The following is a 23,458-nucleotide window of genomic DNA, read 5'->3' on the forward strand; positions in this document are numbered from 1 at the left end:
TTGTGAAAGATGCAAAGAGATGCAAATTCATGATGTTGGTTGACCAACGATAATGGAGGTCTTTTTCCGTCTTTGCCTCTGACACAGCTGCAGTGAGCGCTCTGGATTTATGTGTATGGATCCATGTTAATAATTATAACATAATAAAAGAACATCAGTGGACCCAGGCGACAACTTGGCATGCAAAATGCCATGACTGCGACCTGGAGCCAGTGAGGAGATCAAGAGTTCGAGTCTGTGTTGTGGGTAGGAATGACCATGTGGGTTTGTGTGTGCAGACAAACACAGGAGAGTGAGGTGTGCTATTTTGCTTTCAGACACGGCGTAAGATACTAGATGAAGAAGAAAAAAAAAAAAACATAAGTCACAGTTGTTGACGTTTCCACCTTCTACAGGAAGTGATGATTTCCGGCTGCTGTGTGGTAGTTCATCACACACACGTCGCACATACAGCTTCCCTATCTCATACACAGAGCACCAGCTTAGCAGCCAGGAGCTGCTGTTAGTCACATATTAGCATCATTATGTCAAGTCAAAGTGATCCCACCAGCACGGGAGACAATCGACTACAACCACCTGATCAGGTATGGACCATAATGCACTTGAGCAAATTGACATATCTACAAATCTTAGCTAGTTACTAACCACCTAGTTTACACGGTGACAGGGTGAGAACCAGGCTGTTGGTGCAGTTGAACATCTCAGACTCAGTATTTTCTGACTTTCTGTTTCTTTCGGTGATGTTTTTTATGTTTCCCTGCAGAATCAAGCAGTAAGTTTAGGTTAAAAAATGATTTCCTTTGTGAAACCTTAAAAAAAAAAAAATCCCCATCACTTCAAACTGCCAGATGAGTATCAACAGTGTTAAATATTCCACCCAAACACTGAGTCATGCTGTCTAAATAGCTATTTGAACGCACTGTGACTATGATTCACAACTGCTTTGGATGTACAGTATGCTCTGATTAGATGATGATAGAAGCCATACAGTGTGTTTACACATATGCTGTATTTGTTGCACACGTGGAGAACATTCTGCTATTTTTAAGGTTTCTTGAACCATGTTTTGAGCCACACTAAGTTGTCAGAGCTTAGTAATATCTCCACTATATGCACAACATACAGAGTTGTGTGCGTGTGTCGTGCTTGTGTAAGGGTTTATTTGCATACACATATTCAGGATAGGCCATTTGTGATTCCCTTTCAGATGTTTTTCCTGGTTTGAATACTGAGTTTTGCCTGTTTTGTCAGTTTCATTATCAGCAATAGAGGAAGTCTCTCACAGAGACTGCCCTTATCAGAACTCAGAAAACATGCATGTTTCTCAAGCCAAGCAATGGTACAATCTGCAAACCGAGGCCTCTTTATCCATTCATGAAGCTGACGAGACCATCTTTAAATGCCTTTCTATTTCAGTTTCATTTGACGCGATTTACTTTGACATCATTATTAGTGTTTTAACAGTCTTCTGTTTTGCAGGAACATGGCTTAACAAGACTCAGACAGGTAAAACACGTCCAATTCTAGTTTGAGTCTTGCATTTCTGTGTGGATTATTTTCAGTTATATATGTATATATATATATATATATATATATATATATATATATATATATATATATATATATATATATATATATATATATATATATATATATATATATATATATAGTTGATGCTAGTGACCCTGTGAGGGTATACTTAGCATGTGACATTAATGACGTCATTACCATGTTGATTTTTAGCACTAATAATGTTCACCATGTAAACCTCATTGCTTAGTGTGTTATCATGCTAATATATACTAACAAGCACTATTCACTATAAGTATAGCTGAGCATTATAGTTTGGCATCTCCTTGATCATAAAGAAAAGTTTTGACAAATTCAGTTGTGTCACTATTTGAGAATTTGAGTCAGAATGCAAGTAACTGGCATTCATTAATAGTTGTACAAATTAAAAGTATTTCATTGTAATCTACACTTTATTTCAACAGCAGCAGTTGTTGAAATAACTGACAGATGCAGCCCCGTGCATAGAGCCACCGCTAGCATGGTTGAAAGAAAATCTATTACAGATTCTTGGAATTTCTTTTAGCTGTGAAGTCCGTCACAGGAAATGTCAAATAGTTATTAGTTTCATTTGACTGGCGCTCAATAGTGACACACTGTGAACAATTTTACCGGGCAGATCAAGTTACAATGTCAAACAAATTTCAAGTCTGTAAATACAGTGTTTATTCTGGATGAAGATTAATGGAAGCCAACTAGAAAACTGTATTCACAGTTAAGCCTCATATGGAAAAAAGTCAGCAGTCAAGTGTTGATGAGTAAAGGAGTTACAACATGTAAAAGTCTATTTTTGTCTTTCTCATGTCAGTTCTCACCGGGTCATGTGCGGAAACTGGGATTGACCAGGAAATTGAGAGACAGGAGGGTAGGCTGCATGACCTTTAAACGTCTCCACTTTAAGCTTATAATATCTCCATTGTCTATATGTATAAAACCATGATCCAACCATCATGAATCCCCCTTTTCTCCTTAAGGATCTTATGGAAGATGAGAATCCAGAAGAGAAAGCTCGGAGACACAAGGAGCAGGAGGTATCTTTCGTGTGGTGCCTTTTACATTACATGTTTTGTTTTGTTTTTTCCTATGAAGCTCTTACTGTGTTTATTTCTGTTTAAAGCTGAAACCTCTGTATAAGGAGCTGTTGTACACCATTGCTCACAAGATGGGTAAACCATCGACAACAGAGGTCTTCACAGACAGCCAGCTTCACCAGTACATCAAAGAGGTAACCCCCTTCGATTCACACTTGATACAACTCATAACTGCGTTATTGTGTTGGTGTATGACGGATTACGGAGACTGTTCTGTCCCATGTACCAGGCTTTCACTATGACAGAGGCAGAGCACAACAGTCTGATGGAGAAAGTACAGAGCACAGAGGTGAGAAAGAGAAGTCAGTGTATTTTTTCCATCAAATGCGCCTTCATATCTATTTATATGTGTCCCTACCAAGAATCTTAACTGTATATTTATCAATGTCAGAAATAGTGTCATCTGCATATTAATAAGTACCACAGTACGTGACAGTAATTAACTGTGTGGCCCTTACAGCCCCCTGCATACTGCCTGATGGCCACTGTGAAGGAAGCAAAAGGAATCCTAGGAAAAGATGTCAGTGGTGAGTTATTTTGATTATTGCCATCTTACTATGACACTTGAACCATCTATTCATGGTCACACCACCAGCTCTCAGAGTTTTCTCCAATAAGTGACTGCAGCTCTAACCTTTCACATAGACCATTAAGCCAAAGCAGGTTAAGACAGAGCTTGAGATAAAAGTCAGGCATTAGGCAGCAACACAGTTTAAAACATTTCCAACACACGGAAGATGGAATTTCCACCCATATTCAATCAGTTTCAATTGATCCCACTGCACAGAAGCTTCAATAACTGAGATGTTTCACTACCTCTATTGTACTCATCCGTACTTCTACGTTGCGTTTTAGGTGACTTTCTGTTGTCAAGCAGACTTTCACTTCTTGCCAATCGTGTGGTGTTAGATCTTTATTCTACCTACCTGTGCAGTAGTGTCTTGACAGCTCTCTTTTATGAAATCAGGTATTGTTTGTGTTCTACCACCGATCTGTGTGTTCTTAACAGGTTTTAGTGACCCGTACTGCCTGTTGACCATACTAGAGGACCAGGAAGAGGATCGAACTCGCCGATCCAGACCCAAACCCTCTAAATATGTCGTAAAGGACGCTGTGTCGGGTGACAAAATATACCAGACAGACATAAAGAAGCAGACTCTGGACCCTCGCTGGAACCAAACCTTCATACTGTGAGTCTGACTTTGTGATAATTTCAGATGAGTCTGTTTGAAATGTGCATTACTTATGTGTTCATTCCTGTTTTTTAGAGAGTTTGGAAACATCGCTGGGGCCAGCTTCCATCTTGAGATGTGGTGAGGAAAACATCTAGTCCTAGTCCTTTAAAAAAAACAACCATGTTCTTTACATTCACCTTTATTTTGCCATTTCTGTTTCAGGGATAAGGATGAAGAGGTGTCACTCACTCAGAAACTAGAGGAGATCAAAACCAACTTTAACAGTTTAAGAAGGTATTACACTGTCTCTGTGGCTCATACTGTACAGCAGTTAACCGAGCTTCAAGGCTGCTCAACTTTTCCAATTGTACCTGTTCAGGATGATCAAGGAGGCGAAAAAGGAGAAAGGCACAGATGACTTTTTGGGAAACATCGTTTTAAAATTACAGGTAATAAATATTTCTAGTATTTTATCGATGCCATTGTACTTTGTACTCTACTGTAGCCTAATATGATCTTACTGTACTGTAGGATCTCCACTGTACTGAGGACAACTGGTACGAGTTGCAGCCCAGAACAGAGACGTATCCTGATCGCGGCCAGTGCCACCTGAACCTCAAGTTCATCCATAAAGCAGTGAGGAAATCCATTCGGATAAACATATACAGTTTGACATTTATGGATAATCAACCATATTAAGAAGTGATGTGATAACGTCAATGAAATGTCAGGAGCTGGTTTTCGTGACAAAATGTGCAAAAAGAAGAACTAAGCTTGTGTTTTGTGAGTTACAGAGGGACGGTACACTGAGTGCTGGTCGGAGTGCTTACACTAACTACTGTGGGATTCTGCAGCAGTTTGTTCAAGCTTACATCTCCAAGCAACAGGTAGACAGACCGTTTTAAGTCTCTCGCTCTTGCTCCTTCTTTAATTCTTCTTAATCCCTCGTCTTATTTCATCTCTCCCAGAGTTCTGCCCCATGGAAAGGGGCGCTGTGTGGCGAGGCTCAGACTCTGCTCGAGCTTTACGCTACGCAGAACGACCTCTCACCTTTTCTTCAGGACCTGGCGTAAGCAATGTTCACATCACTCTCGTTGTTTAGATGAATGCACCCAAAGCATAGAAATCCCAGATTTAAGCCCAGCAGAGAGACCTGAAGAAGGCAGTTCACAGATGCATCCTATCCAGTTCTGACTGAGCCTGATAACACACTGAGTGAAGGGCCATACTCTACCAGAAACCACTTTATATAACCATCCAAATATTACCAGTATACAGTATTATGATAGTAACTGTAGCCACATTACCACTGCAATGTGTGTGTGTGCCACATGATGACTTTCTGTTGCACTTCTGAGTACGTTTGTGGACGTTTGCACCCCTGACAGGAAGTGGGTAGCTTACAGTAAGCTGTATCAGAGCTTAGAGGTGGACTCGTCTGTGCTGTTCCAGCAGCTCACCAGTATCGAGTACCACTGGCATCAGCAGGAGCTGCCCCACCAGCAGGTATGACTACTCCGGTTTCTGTAACTGGTGGAAAGTAATAATCATACAGTAAATAATAAGAAACCAGGACTTGCTTTGAGAAAAGTGCTGCCCTCTCCTCACAGAAACAGGAACTTGGGGACTCTCTTCACGGTTTCCTGCAGTACGGACTATGTCTGGTGGCCAAATACAGAGACATCTTCCCCGCAACTCCCAGCGCTACTCCGAAACTACACACACTACTCAGGTACAGCCTGTTGTATATGTTAATGGACAGTAGCAGTCAAAAGCCTGGGAAGTTTGGAATACCATACAGAGTTATGTGTGTGTGAATTATTATTATTTCAGATTTCTCATAGTATCCATTGTTCATTTCGGTGTCCAGAAAATTTCAGAAACACTTTTTAAGTGCAGATGATTTACATTTACACTTTACAAACTGGCAAATCTATTTTGCTCTTGTAGAATCTTGGTCCAGATCTGTAAGACTCAGGCTTTTCAGAAACTGAACCCAGCTCAGTTTGAGTTGCATGAAGAGGTCAGCGACGCCATACAGGTCAGTAATCATGCTGATGAGGTCATTATATACTGGATGTGTTTGCTGTAAGAAGTCCTCAGTTACTCATGATAAGAGGTTTGACATCAGACAGGTACACAGGACTGGTTTACCATCAAAAAGGGCTTGCATCAGCCAATGACTAAGGTAACAACAATCACAAATATATGCATAAAGGTAATGTTCGTTTGATTTCACAGTATTGACGTCATGTGTTTGCACCCTGCTGACTCACAGGACCGGCCAGACATTGTGAACGCCCTCTGCCGTCTGATTGGGGAGGTGCAGGAAGACATTAAAAATAACAAGGACGTGTGGAACAGGGTATTTGTCAGGTAAGGGGGGCAGTGGGACAGCTGGACTTGTTTTCTACTTAGGATTCAGACAAATCAGACTGAGTGAAGAACACTTTTTACTCTTCATCATTCAGTGCTGTGCAAGTGGACGTGTTCACTGTTGTCTATCACAAGTTCGACTCCCTGGTAAGTGACTGACAGGACTGTTTGACTTTACTTGACAACATGATCTCACCTCACCACATTTCCTCTCCTTTACCTTCATCGATAGCTGGCAAACGAAGTGAGGGAAACCTTATCCCTGATGGAGGGTCAGATGGAGCAGCCTCTAGCGAAGAGCCTGTTCCCTGTGTATCTGAGCCTGCAGGTCATTCACAAAGACAAGGCGTTCTTACAGAAAAGGTCAGAAATCATACTGACGCAGCATCACACAAAAAGAAAACAGTAATACTGAAAATCAATGTGCTGAAATAGAAGATCAGAAGTGTACGTGGTCTTTCAGGGGACTGCTTGAGCTGACACACTTCCACGAGGGCTTCAGGGAGGCTCTGCCCTACTGGCTCAACCAGGCATTTAGCACCACTCAGGACAGGGTGGAGAGGGCTGTGCAGGTGGATGAGGTAACACTCATGGTTATTCAGTCCTTACTACTATTATTATTATAATGGAGACGTCATCCACAGGCAGTCCTATCATCATATGTGTCAAACTCCTCTGCTCTCAGCTCCAGCCCCTGCAGACCGGTGCAGTGCCAATAAAACACAGCTCTTCAGCGGTGGACCTGGTGGCATGTATCCAGCCCATCTGCCAGCTGTGGGAACAGCTGTCCTGGCCTGACCCTGAGGAGGCCTTCATGCTCATGGTCAAAATCACTGAGGTGCAGCGTGCTGCCGTGAACACAGTCTTAATCTGACGCTTTAATGTTTAGATCATCTGAATTTCGAGGTTCTGGTTGTTGACTGTGGTTGTTTCTTTCCTTTCTTCGCGTTTGCAGGATGTGTGTAAGATCGTGGTGAACTACTGTCACATCCTGAAGGAGCGGGTCAGGGTGCTGTCTGAGAACTCCGACCATGGTAGTGCCATCAACATGGTGAGCACACTGCCAAGCAGAAAGGACATTGACATTTATTTCTAATGCTACAAAATATACAGAAGGATGTCAAATGTCTCCTGTCTCTGTAGCTTTGTGTGGTAGTGAACGACCTGGAGCACTTAAGGTCCGTCTTGACGCGACTCCCTACACAGCTGAACTGGGCAGGGCTTCGAGATCGGACCCAAAACGTCATAGGGGAGAGCCAGTTCCACAACACGCTGCCTTCACAGCTTCAGCAATCCCAGGGCATCCTTAGCCGAGAGATCCGCTCCGCTTTAGACACGCTTGGGAAAAAGGTATTAACAAAGCTCCATGTATGATATTTGATCATCAGTCAAACTTGTTTATTAAAGTACTTCATGTGTGTATATCTATCAAGCTGAATACAGACATTGAGACGCATGTCAGAAGCATGTCAACCAGGCGAAGGATTCCTTCCAAGTCCACAGAGGACGTAAGCAGCCATCAGTGACCACCTCACACACACCCTGGTGCCCGTTGTGTTTGCTTCACATTCAGCCTCTTTTCTGTTTTAGGCTGCGGCCCCTCTGATGCGCTACCTGGAGCAAGAGCTGCAGTATATGAATGAAAACCTGGTACAAGAGAACTTCAACAGGTACAAAAGTTGATCATTGTTGCACCACATTTCCTGTCTTTATTTGTTTGTTCTGATGGCATGAAGCTGATCCAAGTCTGTCAGTCCACCTCACCACTGCTTTTATTTTCTTTTATGTCCAGTCTCCTGACTCCTTTGTGGAACAACTCAGTGAAGATCCTCTACCAGGTGGCTACTCAACATTCGCAACAGGAAGGGCTCATGGTGTTCTGTCAGAGACTGCTCTACACACTGCAGGTTGGTCCTCAGCCATGTGGGTAACGTGACTGAGCAGGCAGAAACTCTAGCAGCACAGCTCAAGGGATGACAGTGTTTTCTTCTTTGGAAGTCTTGCAAACGACTTGCTCTGTGTATTTCAGTGCCTAGAGCAGTGCTTCCACGCTGAGGGTAATGGACTCCCTCTGACCACACTCCACTCTGACGATTACAAGGTGAGACACTCCCAGCACAGCTGATGGAAAGTTGTCCTTTCTTTGAATAGTATCCGATGTCTCGTTTCTCTTTCCAAGCATTTAAGACAAACCCACTTTTTCAAAACTTCTCTCCCGTCTGTCTAGATTCTCAAAGCTCACCTGACTCACAACTCCCTGAGCAGCCGGGATCTTCTGCAGAAGTTCTTCGACAGGAAAATAAAAGAGCAGGTGAGAGTGACGCCTGTTGTGAATGAGTAAACTCGTGCTAGTACCCTCGCTGAAACGTTGTTTCTCCTGTGTCCAGCATGTGTACAGTGGAGAGAAATACGGTGCAGTCACCCTCCTCACGTCCTACAGGAGATCAGACCAAAGACTCAGAATTGAGGTCCTGAATGCCGTCAACCTTCTACCAATGGACTCTAATGGTGAGATCATGTTGAACAGTTACAGACGCGTACTGCAGATACAGCACATTGCTGTGTGTTTTTTTCTGATCACCCAACACTTCGACCCTTTTTTGCCAGGTTTTAGCGATCCGTTTGTGCAGCTGTGTCTCGAGCCCAACCACATCTTCCCTGAGGTAGAACCTCGCTCCACTCAGATCAAAAACTGTGATCTCAATCCCCTTTTTGATGAGGCGTTTGAATTGTAAGCTTTGGTTCGACATTCTTTCACACATCTCAGTTTGGGGTTTCTCTGCATTTATTATGTTTTTGACCATCTTAATTTTATATCATAGCCTGGTTTCCCTAGAACAGTGCAAGACTGAAGGGGCTTGCCTGGTGGTGACAGTTCTGGACCATGACACCTTGAGGGCAGATGATTTCGAAGGTGAGGCCTTCCTGGGCCTCAGGTCCATACCAGGAGTTGGTGGAGGAAAGGAAGGAGATGGAGTCAACTCACAACAGGACCCCACCCCTGCTCAGATACGCCTGCCTCTGATGCATCCTAAACCTAACGGTAACTCTACAGTTCCCTTCAGCTCCATGTAACACTTCTCCAGCATCTTTGAGCTCATTGTTTTGGTATTATTACCTATTCCCTCCTTCATGCTCTTTATTTAACCCTGGGTTCGGTTCAATCAGTTGGGGTCTGTGCTCAAGTCATCAGAGAAACTGAAACATTTTGCTAAATGCTGGTTTTGTCTTTTAAATAACTTTAGCATCACCATATTGGTGTTGAATTGAATGTGTTGTTCTTTTGTTGGTTTTTCAGAGGATAGCATTCTGAGGCTACTGGAGTCCAGAAAAGGAGAGCGGGAGACTCAGGCATTTGTAAAGAAGCGAAGACAGAGAGAGAAACAGTCCCAGGAAGGGATACAGTTGTAATAAGCATACAGAGACAAGATCTTCCTCCAAAAATATACAATTTGTTTTAATGATCTGTACCAAAAACAAAGAAAAAATCCACTCAGAAGGGAACACTGGTGTTGGATGAGTTGTGTGTGGACAGGATTTTACCAGAGACCATCACAGTGATCATGAACATGTTCACACCGGCTTTTTTTTTTTTTTTTTTTTTTTTTTAAATATCTTTACACATCTTTACGTATCTGCTTCCTGATGCTTTGTCTAATCAGTGCAAGAGAGAAATGTGACATCATACACACATTTACACTGTGAAATGTTTACTACAAATGTAAAAATTTTGGCAGAGAAACCTGTCGCACATTGATTTTAAACATAGCAAAAGGGCAACTTTGAATGAAAATGTGTGTATGTTTGAGTTGACATGAACAGAGTTTAAGTAAAAATTTAAAATATGTCATTTCAAAGTCTGCATGTGTTGACTTTGTACGTTTGCCTTCATTGTGTTAACAAAACCTTCCTCTTCCAGTTTATGTAAAAGAATATTAGAGAAAACCTGAGTATTTTAACAGAGGCCATCTGTTGGAAATTGAAACAAATACTACATTTTTTAAATATTTCTTAATATTGGCTATTTTAAATTTATTTTGCTAAGAAAAATATGAAAGTAAAAAAAAAAAAAAATCTAAATTAAAGAACAAATTCAATATAATCTAGCAAAGCGTTACCAGCAGACTGATACGACGGCCCCAATTTGGCTGTAGCAATATAAGGTAATCGTCTGGATGAAACTAAATATGCCCTTTATAGATGTTTTCACTCAGACCTGTTGATTTTGTTAAGAAGGCTCATCGCCCTCAAAAGTGTAAATAAAAATCTGCTAAATCGGGCGTGTCCTCTATCTGTTTAGACAGTTTTGAGTTCTTCACGAAACTCAACTAAAATCGCCTCTTTGCAGAAATTCTAACCCGTTTACACATGATGCCCTGAATTGGATGTAAACACACAGCAGAATGAACCACCGTGATGCTACCCACCCTACAGGACCACTGCAGTTTTATATTCACGTCTGTGTTGTCAACAAGCGTATACACCTCCTCCATGCTTACTGGTATACTTCATTCTACAACATTTACAGCTGGTGGGTGTACTTTAACAGAACATTTTCTTCATTGCAGATCATATTTTGACAGGGCTGCAGCTGCAGAGGATTACGATTTATGAGATTATCGCGAGACCCTGTCCCAATATTTGGAAAAGGTTCAGACTCCCTCAACTTTTATATGAAATGTTTTGGCCCTTGTTGTAGTAAGATGCCGGGAAACATCTTTCTACCTCTGCAACCTCAGCCCCATCACACTGAATCTAGCCAGATGGAGAGAAATAGGCTTACTTTAGTGTGAGCTTATGCTTAAAAAACATATGAAAATATGATTTAAAACTATGTAGGTATATGTTTCATAATTAGGGTTAGCAGAGAAACAGCAGGTCTTTAAGTTATTTTTACAATTCAAGAACATGGGTAAAGAACAGTGTTGCTGGTCAAGAGCAATAACTAGTAAATGGATAACACTGGAAAGATGATTAATCCTAAACTCCACATTAAGAGCGTTCACTTAGTGATCAGTGCTCAATCAGTTGGTCATGAATCAGTCAACGTCATTGTAAAAGTACAAAACCAGATCAGTGCTTGTGTTGTTACCAAGTTGTAAAAACAACCTTGACGTAATTTTGAATGGCGGTTGAGATCCGAGGCTGGTATCTGTGGAATCAGAGAACTGACTGGTCTGGAATCAGCGGTGGTCCGGCTGGGCTGTGGGGTCAAGAGAGCTGCTGCTGCAAGGTTTGTTCAGGGCACAGCGGGCACTCTGTGGACGTGGAGCAGCTCTCACACTGTAGTCCGTGGCCACAGGGTAGTGACACTGAGCCCTGCTCTCCACACGTCACGCAGCACTGTCGCTGCTTCCTGTACACCACCTGGACAAACACACACAAAAATGTTTAAAGCACTTACACTAAAGATAATTAACACGATGTTTACAAGGGGATAACGCCTTCATCAGAACCCCCCCCGCTTTTCTACACTGCATGCAGACATGTGGTCCTACCTGCTCTACAGCATGCAAGCAGCTACAGAGCTGAGCTTGCAAACTGAGGACTGACTCCAAGGGCAGTCTGTGTAGTAGCTGGAGTTGGTGCAGTGCTAGATGGGGGTTGTCTCCGCTCCTTAAGCTCTCCAGCACCTCCTGCAGGAGATTAGCCTGCCTCTGTGCCTCCTCCTCAGCTTGCCTGGCTCTGTCTGCCTCCATGGCTGAACGTGCCGCATGGGCACGTGACTCCTCTGCATCTGTCTTCAGTGCAGCCCACGACTATGAGAGACATGAGTAGAGAGAATATAAAAAAAATTAACGTTATTACTGTATGCACGTTGTAACGCTCAAAAACACAGCCATGAGTATGTCTACATGCACATTTTTATGAGATGTTAATGTGCCACGGTATCCCAGATTCGTCAGGTAGCATGTCCAGGTATTACATCAGGTGGAAACACATAAAATAACACACACAAATATGATAACCAGGATACTAGTATGCAGGTAAATGTGCTTCATATCACAGACATGCATGCACACATGCCCCACTACCTACCTACCTGAGCTGCGTGTCTCCAACCGTGACCCCACTGCTTCAGTGTCCTGTGAGCTTCCTCCAGCTCCTGTTTGAGCCTAGAAGTCTCTGCACAGGGCCCAGAGGGTAGCAGGGTGGGGGGCGTACCAGGGGAACCCTGGGCTGATGGGAAGTGCTCCCAGATGTTAGTGCTCATACCATTCAGACCTGGAAAGAAAAGACTCAATATTCTCAAACTCATACCATCCCTCAATATACAGCTTGATGTCTTCAATCGCACTGCACAAACCTAACGAGCTGTGAGATGGCCCCAGGAAGGAGCTGCTCTCCGATTGGCCGGGCTGTGACAGGTGAGTGGAAAAAAATGGCGATGCGTGCGGCCTGATCGGAGGAGATGGTGAAGGGGAGCTGAAGGGAGCCGAGCTGCTGAAAGATCCCGGGATGTTGACTGGAGCAGAACTCTGAAGCTGGCTGCCTCCTTTTAACACAGACACATCAGTATGATTCCTTTTTTCGTGTGCATGCTTATTGCTAGATTAAGTGAACCGTATGTATTTGGCTGTGCTTATGCTTGTGTCTTTTAAATACCGAGCATAACTCCCACACTAGAGAGAGCAGAGCTGCTCTCCAAGCTCCTATCCAACGCTGACATGCCAAAATCATTCAAGTCAAGATCATCCAGCGCAGACTCTGTAACACAAACACCACCATTCAGTATTTTTCATTTTTTTCGTCACTACAGTTTTAAGTGGAGATCCTGACTTACCTACAACAGATTCCACAGTCTCACTGGTGGGGTAAAAGGGCAGGGCGTTAGCATTCATGCCTGAAGAGATGCCAGATCCCAGCGGTCCGAGAGGGGCAGGGCTGGGTGGGGTGGCAGCGAGACTGGAGGGGATGCTGGAGGACAGACTGAGAGGGCTGCCCACTGGTAAAAACACCAACAAATCCTGAAGGAAAAAAAAAGTGACTCTATGTGATAAGAAAATCTGCTGTGGACCAGCTGAAAAGGTGCAGTTCAAGGTTTTAATTGTACCTGTTTGCTTTGTGCTGATGCTAACTCTCTGTCGCGCTGCTCTAAAGCAAAACTCCGCTGTTTGGCCTGAAACCACACATAGTATAAGACATGACAAACAAACATGCAGGTCATCATTCACGAGATGACTTTCTCTTTGCATCATTTATTAGTATCCCATAATGCCTGTGTTCCCATTTTCTCTTATCTGTCCTTCTCACCTGGTCCTCCCGCTCAAATCCAGGTGCCCTGCCATACCCTCTGTCTCCAGCCCAAGGGGACAGAGGCTCTGCTCCTCCACTCATGTCCTCAGACAAGGACAATACGCTACCTAGCAGCCCCTGCTCTGCTAGTCTTGACCTTGCAGACAGAGAAAAGGGGTCTGAAACAGAACCAGGCCCTGGGCCTATGCTGTGTCTGCTAGGACTTGACGAAACCTCCTGGTCAGGAAGATGGTCCAGAGGTCTTGGTGGTGGAGAGGAGCTGCGGGTGTGGAACTGTGTTTCTTCAGAAACAAAGGGCTCTAGGTGATGTTTAAAAAAAAAAAGAGAGAAAAAAAAAAGCAAAATTACAAACACAATTTCCATATTTACATTGATGCAATGAGATGTATTGTGGGAGCTTACTTTCAATGTGAGCAAAGGCACAGAAGGGCCCTCTGGGACAGCTGCCGCTCTGCTGCATGTCATTACACTTTGTGGATTTATAAATCTGCGACAAAATAACACAACGTTACAATTTCACGTCCCACGATTTCGGGTCTAGATTCTAAAAGATGTCTGCTGGAAGAGACGGACCTCTGGGTGGAACTGTTGTTCTGTTCTTGTGTGACAATACTGGCATCCCTCTGCTCCCTCACATTTACTGGGATCTCCCCATTCCTCGCTCTGTTTAACGGCTGGACATGGCAAAGCTCTGTGGCAAAAACAGAGGGTTACTCTCTTTAACGCAATCACAACTGAGCAACAACACCATGATCTTGAAGTCTCTTCTTTGCACACAGCTGTCCTGTCATAGAGCACCTGTATTTGTGCTTGTGCGGGCTGCGCCTTCTGTCTTTGCTGTTATGGTAATATGGACAGGCATATCCTTGACGGCACAGGCGAGGTGGTTTCTTACAGAGCTCTGTCTTGTAGTGGGACAACACGTAGTTGTTATCTGAAGAGTTGAAGCAGACATAATGTGAGACAATGAGGCATACGTGGCGTGGGCTGGTTTAGAGACATCAAATCAAGATATATGACGATTCGATGACTGGAAATCCTCCAAACACCAATAAAGGGGGAAGGCATGAGAGAACATGAGAGTTATCAATCCAGCCAGATACATACTGGATGAATTTAATCATCGTTTATTTACCTTGCCACCGTGGTTCCTCGCTCAGGATCTTCTCTATGAGGGCAGTACTTGCTGCCTGCCCTGACTGCCCATCTCCTCCACCTCCCTCTGAAGCTCCCGAGCCTCCTTGAGACTCTATCACCTGCACTTCTCTGTAAAACTCATATTGTAAATGACAATAATGCACACAAACACACTGTTGGATTGTTGTTTACATTGAGCTATTCTGGCTACCTGATATCGTAAACTGGGCTGCGCAGGTCATGTGATCCGTGTGCAAAAGCACAGTGGGAACCGTTTTTGCTGCAGTGGCCTTTTGCATCGGTTTCATGAATACACGATCCTGTCTTATAGTAGCGGAGGTGGTATCTGCGTTCTGTGTCCCCTGCTGTCCGATGTAGAAACGGGCATCTGAAGCACATGGAAACACACATTCAAAACATACTGAGATAAAGATTTAAACAGGAATAGTCTGGATGGTTAATTAGCATGCATCAAAGACCTGTCACACCCTGCAAAAACCTCTATTTAAATTTGCATCCTCTTTGTGCTGGTCACATAAGGGCTGTCATAAGTGACCCACAGAGAAGGAGAATGGCTATGTTCAGATGCTAATGCACACAGAACAGTTTATGCGCCACACAACTGTTCTTTCGAAGGTGTTCAGTTCGACCTACAACTGTGGACCAACTGCGGACAGAGTGCATCGTCAATCACTACTGAAAAAGATCTTTTGTCATGCGACGTGTTCAGCTATTCTCCATTTAAATGTCTTACAATAGTTGAGAGATGATTCATGGACAATGTTTTAGACACCAGCATGGTTTACCCAATGTAAATTGGTCTGAACTGTGTGGGGTTTCTCACAAAAGGCCAAGTACTTCTTTCTGCTATAAATTACATAGAAAAAAGACCAAGTACAAGAAAAAGGGTGTAGTTTAAACAAATTCTATGTCATCATTATTGTCTCCCCACATACAGTGTTGCAATGCAGAACAAAAACAACAATAACACTTCCCCTTTAGGGAGGTCCCTCACTGTTTCATGAGTCTATAAAGAAAGCCCATAACAATTAATGCCAACATGATGTGAAGCAGTCTTGCTTGTACTGAAACCTCAGCGTCACTCACTCATCTCCATCAGGGCAGGTGCCCGTTCCCTCATCGTATTTGGTACAGTAAACATCTGGGCTGTAGTTGAACGTCCCGTCCCGTCTACGAATGGGCCTGCGGCGCCGCTGGTTCAGGAAGTGCCAGTGGAAACAGGAAAAAGGCCTGTGTTGTGTACATTTATGCTGCACAAACAGGGGGCACTGCTCAGTTCTGAACTCCTTTAGATATCTGGGAGAGAGGGAAGCAACAAGAGGGTTTCTAGACAGTGTTGTGTTTTACAGCAAATTATACTAGTATTATACTTTCATGGACAGATGTATACACATTCATTTTATATATATATATATATATATATATATATATATATATATATATATATATATATATATATATATATATATATCCTAGTTAATAGCAATTATTACTTCTCCTGTACTCCATGTCTAACCTTATACTATTATCTCTGGCTGTGAAGAAGCTCTCCCACCGAAAATAATAATCAATAATTTACTCGGACTAAATCCATAACTTGAAATATGTTTCCTTGAAGTGGCAAACGTTACTGTTAGTGTGTAACGTTAGGCCTCTTTATCGAGACCTGCTGCAGTTTGTAAGCACATAATCGCAAAACTGGCGTCGTCTGGTTCTTTTAAACAACATCAAACACTTTCACTCATTTTTTTCCAAATGCAGTTTAGTTGTAGTTTGGTATATGCAGCTACACGTGAGGTTGTATATACTTAGCTAGCTTATCCAGCTAAGTAGCTACGTACGTGTAATGTTGAGGTTTCTCGGGCTGTACGTTCAACACGGTTGCGGGAGATGTCGAGCCCCCTGCGGGCGAGGACGAAGAAGACGAGGAGGGCCCTCCGGTAATCGTCGCTGCCGACGATGATGGGGGCTGTGAGTGTGTTTTAGACATTTTCCCGTTTTAAAGCCTAACAACAAGAACCTTGTTTTTAGCTTACTGGCTAGCTATTCTGATTAGCTTGGAAATCCGCATTCTACAACGATAGTGAGCTTGCGCAAGGCATCAGGAAGTAGTAGTAAAAGACCAACTTGAGACAACACGGAACTATGGGACATGAAGTCCAACCAAAATTTAACCAATGGTCGTGGAAAATCATGAAACACTTAGGAGATTATGAAATACACTGTGTTAGACATGGAAAGAGAAACTCTAGAAAATAAGTTTAAACTGAGCTTACGTTAGTTTTTTAAATGTCTGCATCTTATTGGCTGTACTACATGTCACTTTGCAAGTCAACCAATGAGGATGTAGTATTCTGTGACAATGACGTCACGACAAGTATTAATACCCAGCCGCAACCCCCTCCCAGAGCACAGTGTTCTCAGTAGTCGCCTGTGACGAATTGGAGCTGACGGAGTTTCCTTTACATTAAACGATATCGTGAAGGTAAATATGGTTGTTTTGTTATGTTGATCCGTTTTTGGGTTAATTTGTTTTCATTACAGTGACAAGTATCCGGTGTATATGTAGACGTTTTTCTTGACAGGTATTGTTTGAGATACATGCTAACGTGTCGACTTGCTAACATAGCATTAGCTAAAAATAGAACAATGGGATCTCTTAACGTTACAGTTGACGTTTTTAGCCAAACGTCACGATCAACTCGCCTAAAGTGAAACTACATCTGGTAAACAAACCAGAGTTTGTCGTGAGTTAATATCTGCCAGTCCCGTTCAATGTTATGGGAAGTTTAAGGCGAAGCTAATTACGTGTGAGCTAATGTCTGTTTAGCTGAGTCGAGGCAATGTCGTCTGTGTGAAACGAGAAACGGAAAATGGCGAAGTAGAAAAGCAGCTGTGCTGATAACGACACCGTGTTCTTTGACGCTGCCGCTTCTGTTTATGTTGACGCTAGGCTTTAAATGTCAATGACACTGATACTCGGCTGTATTTAACATCCACTCATCTTGTTTTTGTGTTTATTTTTCTTGTAATGGGTCTTTCTGGTTTTTGGGTTTATGTTTAAACCCGTCGCCTCCCACAAGATCCAACCTGGGGGAGGGGGAGCTGTATTTAATTGTATGCTAGGCTAGGCTAACATGCTAGCTCGACAAGCTAACGTCATAGGGCTGCTTCGTTTTAAGTCTAATGAATTTGGGCTGAAATAGGCGCCTCTGAATAATAATATTTTTGTTTTTTTTAGATACAAGATGGCACGTACCAAGCAGACTGCCCGTAAATCTACTGGAGGAAAGGCGCCAAGGAAGCAGCTGGCTACCAAGGCAGCCAGGAAGAGCGCCCCTTCCACAGGGGGAGTGAAAAAGCCTCATCGTTACAGGTGTGCACTGTTATATTTTGTACTTTCCAGTATGTTTTTAACTTCTGATCGTTAAACTCCACATGTTATGCTTGAATACTAAAACCTAAATGTTGTTTAGGCCTGGAACTGTGGCTTTGAGGGAGATCCGTCGTTATCAGAAGTCCACTGAGCTGCTCATCCGCAAACTACCCTTCCAGCGTTTGGTGAGAGAAATTGCCCAGGATTTCAAAACTGATCTGCGCTTCCAGAGTGCTGCAATTGGTGCTCTTCAGGTGAGTAATGGGAGGAAATGAAACGTGTTTACTAGTATTGATGTAACACGAGTGGTAATAATTTATTGCCTGTCTGTTTTCTTCAATAGGAGGCCAGTGAGGCTTACTTGGTGGGTCTCTTTGAGGACACCAACCTGTGCGCCATCCACGCCAAACGTGTCACCATCATGCCCAAAGACATCCAGCTGGCTCGTAGGATAAGGGGAGAGAGGGCCTAAACAGCCAGTGGCAATGTTGCCAAGACAAATGATCTTATTTATCGTACTTAACCATTTCTGTGGACATTTTTATTTTTGGGGGTATTTTTTATAAGTTTACTTTATGAATTTTGTATTGTATTTTAGATTGGGACAATACATTGACCATTCCACAAGCCTGACTACTCTGTAGGTAGTTGGAAATGTAGTGCAGTAGTAATATCTACCGATTACTTGGGTCATTACTGTGTAACCACCATCATACCACCCCTAAAGTTCCATGTGGGTATCAGGGATGAAGTGGTCTTTGAATTGCGGATGAATTTTTCACATCTTCCATGGGATCAGTGTTTCTTCACTCATCTACCATTTACAACAAAATGCCAGCATGCCTTGCTCAACATGTCTCACTGCAGTGACGCTACACTCTGTGACAAGGAGCTTGGCAGACCCCTCTATTTTTCTGGACTGCTTTTTACATGTTTTCCAACATAAAATCTTGGCAGCTACATTTAATACTATTTATGAAAATGTTGTCACATGTCTTTCTATTAAAGGTCTTTATGAGTAGAAAAGATTTGTGTACTGGAGTTGATTGAAATGTAGTTATCCAGACACTGGGTGAAATACATTTATTTACAACACATTCAGAAAAGCACTTGTCATACAAACCACTCTGTATGCTTGAAGCCAGTAGCTGTAAAGAAAGGATAAAGGTTCATAAAATGCATTATGAACTACACAGCTGTATTGTTTAAAACGGCTATGTCTCACCTATACGGCAGACTATCTCTTCACACTCCTTGATGGTGCTGGCTCTCAGTGCTACACAGCAGAAGCCTGTTGACTGTGGGGTTTCTGGGGAGTCTCTGTGAACAGAGCCAATCACATGCTTAGGTAGCATCTAGGTCCAGCCAATGACAACAGAGCTGTGAACGCTTGGGTATTGCATCACCATGTCTCTAAGGAGAGGTGTGACCTAAACTACAGCAGGCTTAGATAACAGATGTGATTAAATATGTGCAACCATACGGTTTCCTCAGCACCTAATCCAAAATCAATGAGTGCATTGTTAAACATAGGTTTCATATGTAAATGTGGGACTTACGCCACACAGAATGCAAATACTGTGTAGTCAGGCTGGCCAAATCTCCCTACGCATGAAATCTCTGGGTAGTGATGCTGAAACAGCTCCTGTGAAAATATGTTCAGTGTCTTAATCCTGCAGAAATGTAATTACAGCCAGAGACACATGATTTGAGATCTGACATGACTCCACTTACCAGTTTGCTGTTTCTGTCGGTGCATGTGAGATGTGTTTCCTTCATATCCAAGAGCACTTCCTGCAGGACAAATTACACTTAGGTGCATGTTGATGTTCTATTAGCCAAAAGACAGTATTTAACACCCGTTAGGGATAATTTGATCTCAGCTTTATTACCTTGCTGGGCAGGTTTTTCTGTAACACTTGTGGAATTGCATACTGCAGAACTTCTTTGCTTCCAAACTAAGAAAAGGAAAGAATGTATATCAGGCCACTTATGTGAGAGACAAGTAAAAGGTATATAAGCATGCATTATAAACTATTTAACATATATTAACATGAAAAATTACTTACCATTCCAATATTGGCTTTTCCCAAGAACTGCAAAATGTATACAATCCTGGTTTTAGGAGAGATGGGATAGTGTCTTAATTTACACTTGGCAAAAAGCTGATTATTCTTAAGCATTTGCTAAATAACTTGCCTTCCTTCTTTGAGACACTGTGACGGAGAAGGCCTCTGGTCCTTAGAGGCCTGTTGGGAGGAAGCAGGGCCGAGCTGCAGTGTGGGGTTTTCCGTTCTCAGGGCCCGCAGGAGTTTTATAAGTGGCCGATACACTGTGCCATCATGGGCCCTCCATCGCAGGATACGCATGGACAGGGGGCATCCCTTCAGCCGAGACAGAACCACACCTGCCTGGAATATTCAAGAAATTGTAACTGTAACTAAAAATGTGTTTTTTTAAATTATGCAAATATTTATACGGTTTGTCAAGGGTGTGACTGGCCTGTGTCTGATGGGCTAAGTAGTAGTATATATATATATATACATATATAGATAAATGAAACTTATTTATTGTGAAAATAAGTGTTTTATCAATGTTGTTAATCCTAATATTAGGATTTATCTCAAACAGATCATTGGTTAAAGCAGCATAATGTAAGTCTGTTATTAAACCAGCATTTAGTGTTTATAACAATGTCACTGGTTGTTACTGAACCTTTGAAAATCTTCCTACCTGTCCACACTTGGAATTCCTCAGTGAGGTCCCATTGATCTCATCAATAATGTCACCAGGACAGATAAACTTGTCAACATCAGCCTGACTACCAGGCATCAGGTCGAGGACAAAGACGCGCCCGCTGAGATACCTGGGAGACGAGACACAGACGTGATTCAACAGGTGGGACAGATCTCTTTAACAGCGAACACATGAAGAGGAAGGAAAATAATTTTGTAAAGTGGAAGACACAAACCTCAACACTATCCCAACCTCTCGACAGGGCACTACTTCATATATTTCACACACCTAAAAGCATACACAAAGCAAAGGCTGTCTCTTATTCTGCTGGGTCAACATTATTATTTAGTTTCATGGCTTTCGTGGCACTTAAGCTGTGAAAATACTGATGTTATGTTGCAATTAAATTCTACGCAATAATCTTTGTTACTTACTGGTAGGACCCAGCTCTCATCCAGAAAGCTGCAATTCTGTCTTAATAGACCAGAGATGGTTTTAGTGTTGAGTGATTTATTATATTTTGGAGCTAAATCTTGTGTGTGTGGCTTCAAATGATAAAATACACAAATGTCACAGAACATTTTGTAGCTTTCCTTGGCTTAAACACTGTGTTGCTCTGACCTCCATGTCCAGTTTAAACTCCATGTGTGTGAGGACCAGCAGCAGCGACATGAAAGGCTCTAGAAAGAAAAAAAAAAGAACAGTGCCCCTTTACAAGCCTGCTGTTGATGTTGGACGCCACATGGCTGTGGTGGTGACAACAATTTCCTTGGCTTTGTTCAAGTCATTGTATTTAGTGGAAACAACTAGATCAAGTATAAAATGCCTCACCCTTAAATTCCTCTTTCCTGAGAATTGATATAGTCGGGCTGTACCACTGGGGCAAAAAGAAACACATTCTATTAAATAACTTCCTTATTACAGACAGTAACATTGCTAGGTAAACAGAATCATTTTCTAAATGTACTGCAGCATAGAAAATGTATCTGGTCCATTTTTCTGACCTCCAGGACTCTGGGTGTGTGCAGCACGTGTGTGATGAACTGTGGCAGAACCTTGCGGTTGAAGGCCAGTCTGAGCAGGTAGCGGCCTCGGCCCTGAGCTGAGAGCAGCTTCCTGCAAACTCTGGTCTGCTCCACTGCCAAGGACAGACCAGACAGCCTACACACAGCGACACACACACATGTGGGCAGAGACAACAGGCATTACAAAGAAGATTATAATGGTGCTATTTTCATCAGAGTACTTTCTATTGAGGTTTACACGCTTCACATACACTTACCTGCCACAGGCATCTTGGTGAGGAAGCTGTTCGAAACACTGCCAGTAGTCTCTTTGTACTAGACTGAGAACTGGCTCTGGAGAGAAAGCAAACACACACTCAGTCCACACTTAAATATATATTTCAGATCTGCTTCAGGTGATTTGTTTTTGTCATTGAGATATTTAGAATTTACCACATTTTGCATCCGAATATTGTCTTATATTACAATTACAACCATCTGAAGCATAAACTAACACATCCTAGAAATATTTTGGCTATATAAAGATGTTTTTTTTTTTATATGTGGAAATGTTTTTCAGGGGGGTACTGACGTTGAAGCCCTTTCCTGAGGACCAGCTCGATAAGCTCACAACAGGAGGCGAGGTGAGGGTTAGTATCGGTCACTACCTCTCCATCTGACTGCAGGTTCAGGACGCACACTGGAATGGAAACAGTGGTCAAAAACACGCAGCAGGTTTCCAAACAAGCTGCGTGATCGTCGCCATGTGACATCAACACTATAACAGGAGAGGCAGTGCAGGAAGAAAAACAGTGCGCTCCTGTCTCCGGCACAGAGAAAACATCAATAATCGAGCCCTTGTGGTCATTTTGGTGATCCTGGAAACGTGCAAACCTGGATCGCTGACTACTGCAGTTAAATCATAACATATCATATGGAAGATTGAGGTTTTAGTGTCGCTGGTACCGATGCTCACCTTTAAGCGTTGCGAGCAGAGGGTCTTTTGGTGCCATACCGAGGGAGCAGCTGTGATCAGCGGCTGACGCACCGCAGCTCCTGTCATCTAAACACTTCCGTGTAGCCTCCCCGACATACCGAGACACCTTCCCATTCCTCGGCGTGCCAGTACGTGACAGGCAGACAGAGAGACAGGCAGACAGAGAGACAGGCAGACAGAGAGACAGGCAGACAGACAGACAGGCAGAGATAACACCTGTCTGTTGGCTGTAGTGACATCTGCTGTTGTGCTTCAAAACAGAAAAAACGTGCTGCGTCTACATTCAACAGCTGCTGTTTGCTAAGACAGAGGCTACAAGTAGAAAGAAGAAATAAAAGCTAAAAATAAAGGCTAAATATTACCTTACCATGTTTTTATTCTTTTAGCTCGTAGCGTTAACACACATCTATCCATAAAAATACCACTACTGCATGTCTTTAACTTTGTGTCTCCTCTTTTCTATAGTTGTACATTTCCTGTACAGTTACTGGTCCTACCAACCTGCTCTAGTGCGGTTCGTAGGTTTTCATTATAATGCTTTAGAATTATACTCTGGAAGGTATTAAACGTTAAGCTCCTGGTCTCCGCTCCGGGTCCTGGTCCTGGTCTCGGCTCCGGGTCCTGGTCCTGGTCTCCGCTCCGGGTCCTGGTCTCCGCTCCGGGTCCGGGTCCTGGTCTCGGCTCCTGGTCCTGGTCCTGGTCTCGGCTCCGGGTCCTGG

General features: G+C 42.9%; 4 protein-coding genes across 6 annotated transcripts; 2 read left to right on the forward strand and 2 right to left on the reverse strand.

The window, feature by feature from the left end:
* The first annotated feature begins 446 nt into the window (after window positions 1-446).
* unc13d (unc-13 homolog D (C. elegans)) lies at window positions 447-10,061 on the forward strand. 2 transcript variants are annotated; one of them, XM_026351254.1, is made up of 34 exons: window positions 447-584; window positions 1,480-1,506; window positions 2,378-2,434; window positions 2,544-2,600; window positions 2,687-2,794; window positions 2,890-2,949; window positions 3,121-3,187; window positions 3,670-3,850; window positions 3,929-3,973; window positions 4,058-4,129; window positions 4,215-4,284; window positions 4,367-4,471; window positions 4,630-4,722; window positions 4,804-4,904; window positions 5,224-5,341; window positions 5,446-5,567; window positions 5,786-5,876; window positions 5,967-6,023; window positions 6,114-6,211; window positions 6,307-6,358; window positions 6,444-6,574; window positions 6,675-6,792; window positions 6,897-7,049; window positions 7,167-7,262; window positions 7,355-7,561; window positions 7,645-7,719; window positions 7,802-7,881; window positions 8,004-8,118; window positions 8,241-8,312; window positions 8,439-8,522; window positions 8,599-8,719; window positions 8,819-8,942; window positions 9,034-9,254; window positions 9,510-10,061. In XM_026351254.1, exons 1-34 carry the CDS (start codon window positions 525-527, stop codon window positions 9,620-9,622), a joined length of 3,351 nt encoding a protein of 1,116 aa, XP_026207039.1. In that variant the 5' UTR covers window positions 447-524; the 3' UTR covers window positions 9,623-10,061. The 2 variants fall into 2 exon arrangements, with proteins under 2 accessions (XP_026207039.1, XP_026207040.1); XM_026351255.1 differs by lacking the exon at window positions 9,510-10,061 and having other exon boundaries at window positions 9,048-9,211.
* On the reverse strand, window positions 9,795-16,720 carry unk (unk zinc finger). Of its 2 annotated transcripts, XM_026351256.1 has the most exons (15): window positions 16,468-16,720; window positions 15,713-15,922; window positions 14,817-14,993; window positions 14,604-14,734; window positions 14,267-14,402; window positions 14,042-14,159; window positions 13,871-13,955; window positions 13,466-13,767; window positions 13,266-13,331; window positions 12,996-13,179; window positions 12,818-12,919; window positions 12,519-12,707; window positions 12,255-12,436; window positions 11,710-11,970; window positions 9,795-11,578 (listed from the first exon to the last, which is right to left on the reverse strand). In XM_026351256.1, the coding sequence occupies exons 1-15, from the start codon at window positions 16,614-16,616 to the stop codon at window positions 11,423-11,425; spliced, it is 2,448 nt and encodes an 815-aa protein (XP_026207041.1). In that variant the 5' UTR covers window positions 16,617-16,720; the 3' UTR covers window positions 9,795-11,422. The 2 variants fall into 2 exon arrangements, with proteins under 2 accessions (XP_026207041.1, XP_026207042.1); XM_026351257.1 differs by lacking the exon at window positions 9,795-11,578 and having other exon boundaries at window positions 11,747-11,970; window positions 12,251-12,436.
* Window positions 16,721-17,029: 309 nt separating this feature from the next.
* On the forward strand, window positions 17,030-19,028 carry LOC113156295 (histone H3.3A). The gene is made up of 4 exons (XM_026351347.1): window positions 17,030-17,111; window positions 17,868-18,002; window positions 18,103-18,256; window positions 18,346-19,028. The coding sequence occupies exons 2-4, from the start codon at window positions 17,875-17,877 to the stop codon at window positions 18,472-18,474; spliced, it is 411 nt and encodes a 136-aa protein (XP_026207132.1). The 5' UTR covers window positions 17,030-17,111; window positions 17,868-17,874; the 3' UTR covers window positions 18,475-19,028.
* si:ch211-250n8.1 lies at window positions 18,793-23,433 on the reverse strand. The gene is made up of 17 exons (XM_026351346.1): window positions 23,241-23,433; window positions 22,719-22,989; window positions 22,335-22,442; window positions 22,021-22,096; window positions 21,743-21,899; window positions 21,570-21,615; window positions 21,360-21,418; window positions 21,173-21,208; window positions 20,974-21,026; window positions 20,736-20,868; window positions 20,202-20,413; window positions 20,072-20,117; window positions 19,895-19,960; window positions 19,737-19,796; window positions 19,562-19,647; window positions 19,228-19,322; window positions 18,793-19,150 (listed from the first exon to the last, which is right to left on the reverse strand). Exons 2-17 carry the CDS (start codon window positions 22,753-22,755, stop codon window positions 19,116-19,118), a joined length of 1,305 nt encoding a protein of 434 aa, XP_026207131.1. The 5' UTR covers window positions 22,756-22,989; window positions 23,241-23,433; the 3' UTR covers window positions 18,793-19,115.
* Window positions 23,434-23,458: the final 25 nt, after the last annotated feature.

The sequence above is a fragment of the Anabas testudineus genome, chromosome 19 (assembly GCF_900324465.2).
Source record: "Anabas testudineus chromosome 19, fAnaTes1.2, whole genome shotgun sequence".
In the NCBI taxonomy this organism is placed as follows: Eukaryota; Metazoa; Chordata; class Actinopteri; order Anabantiformes; family Anabantidae; genus Anabas; species Anabas testudineus.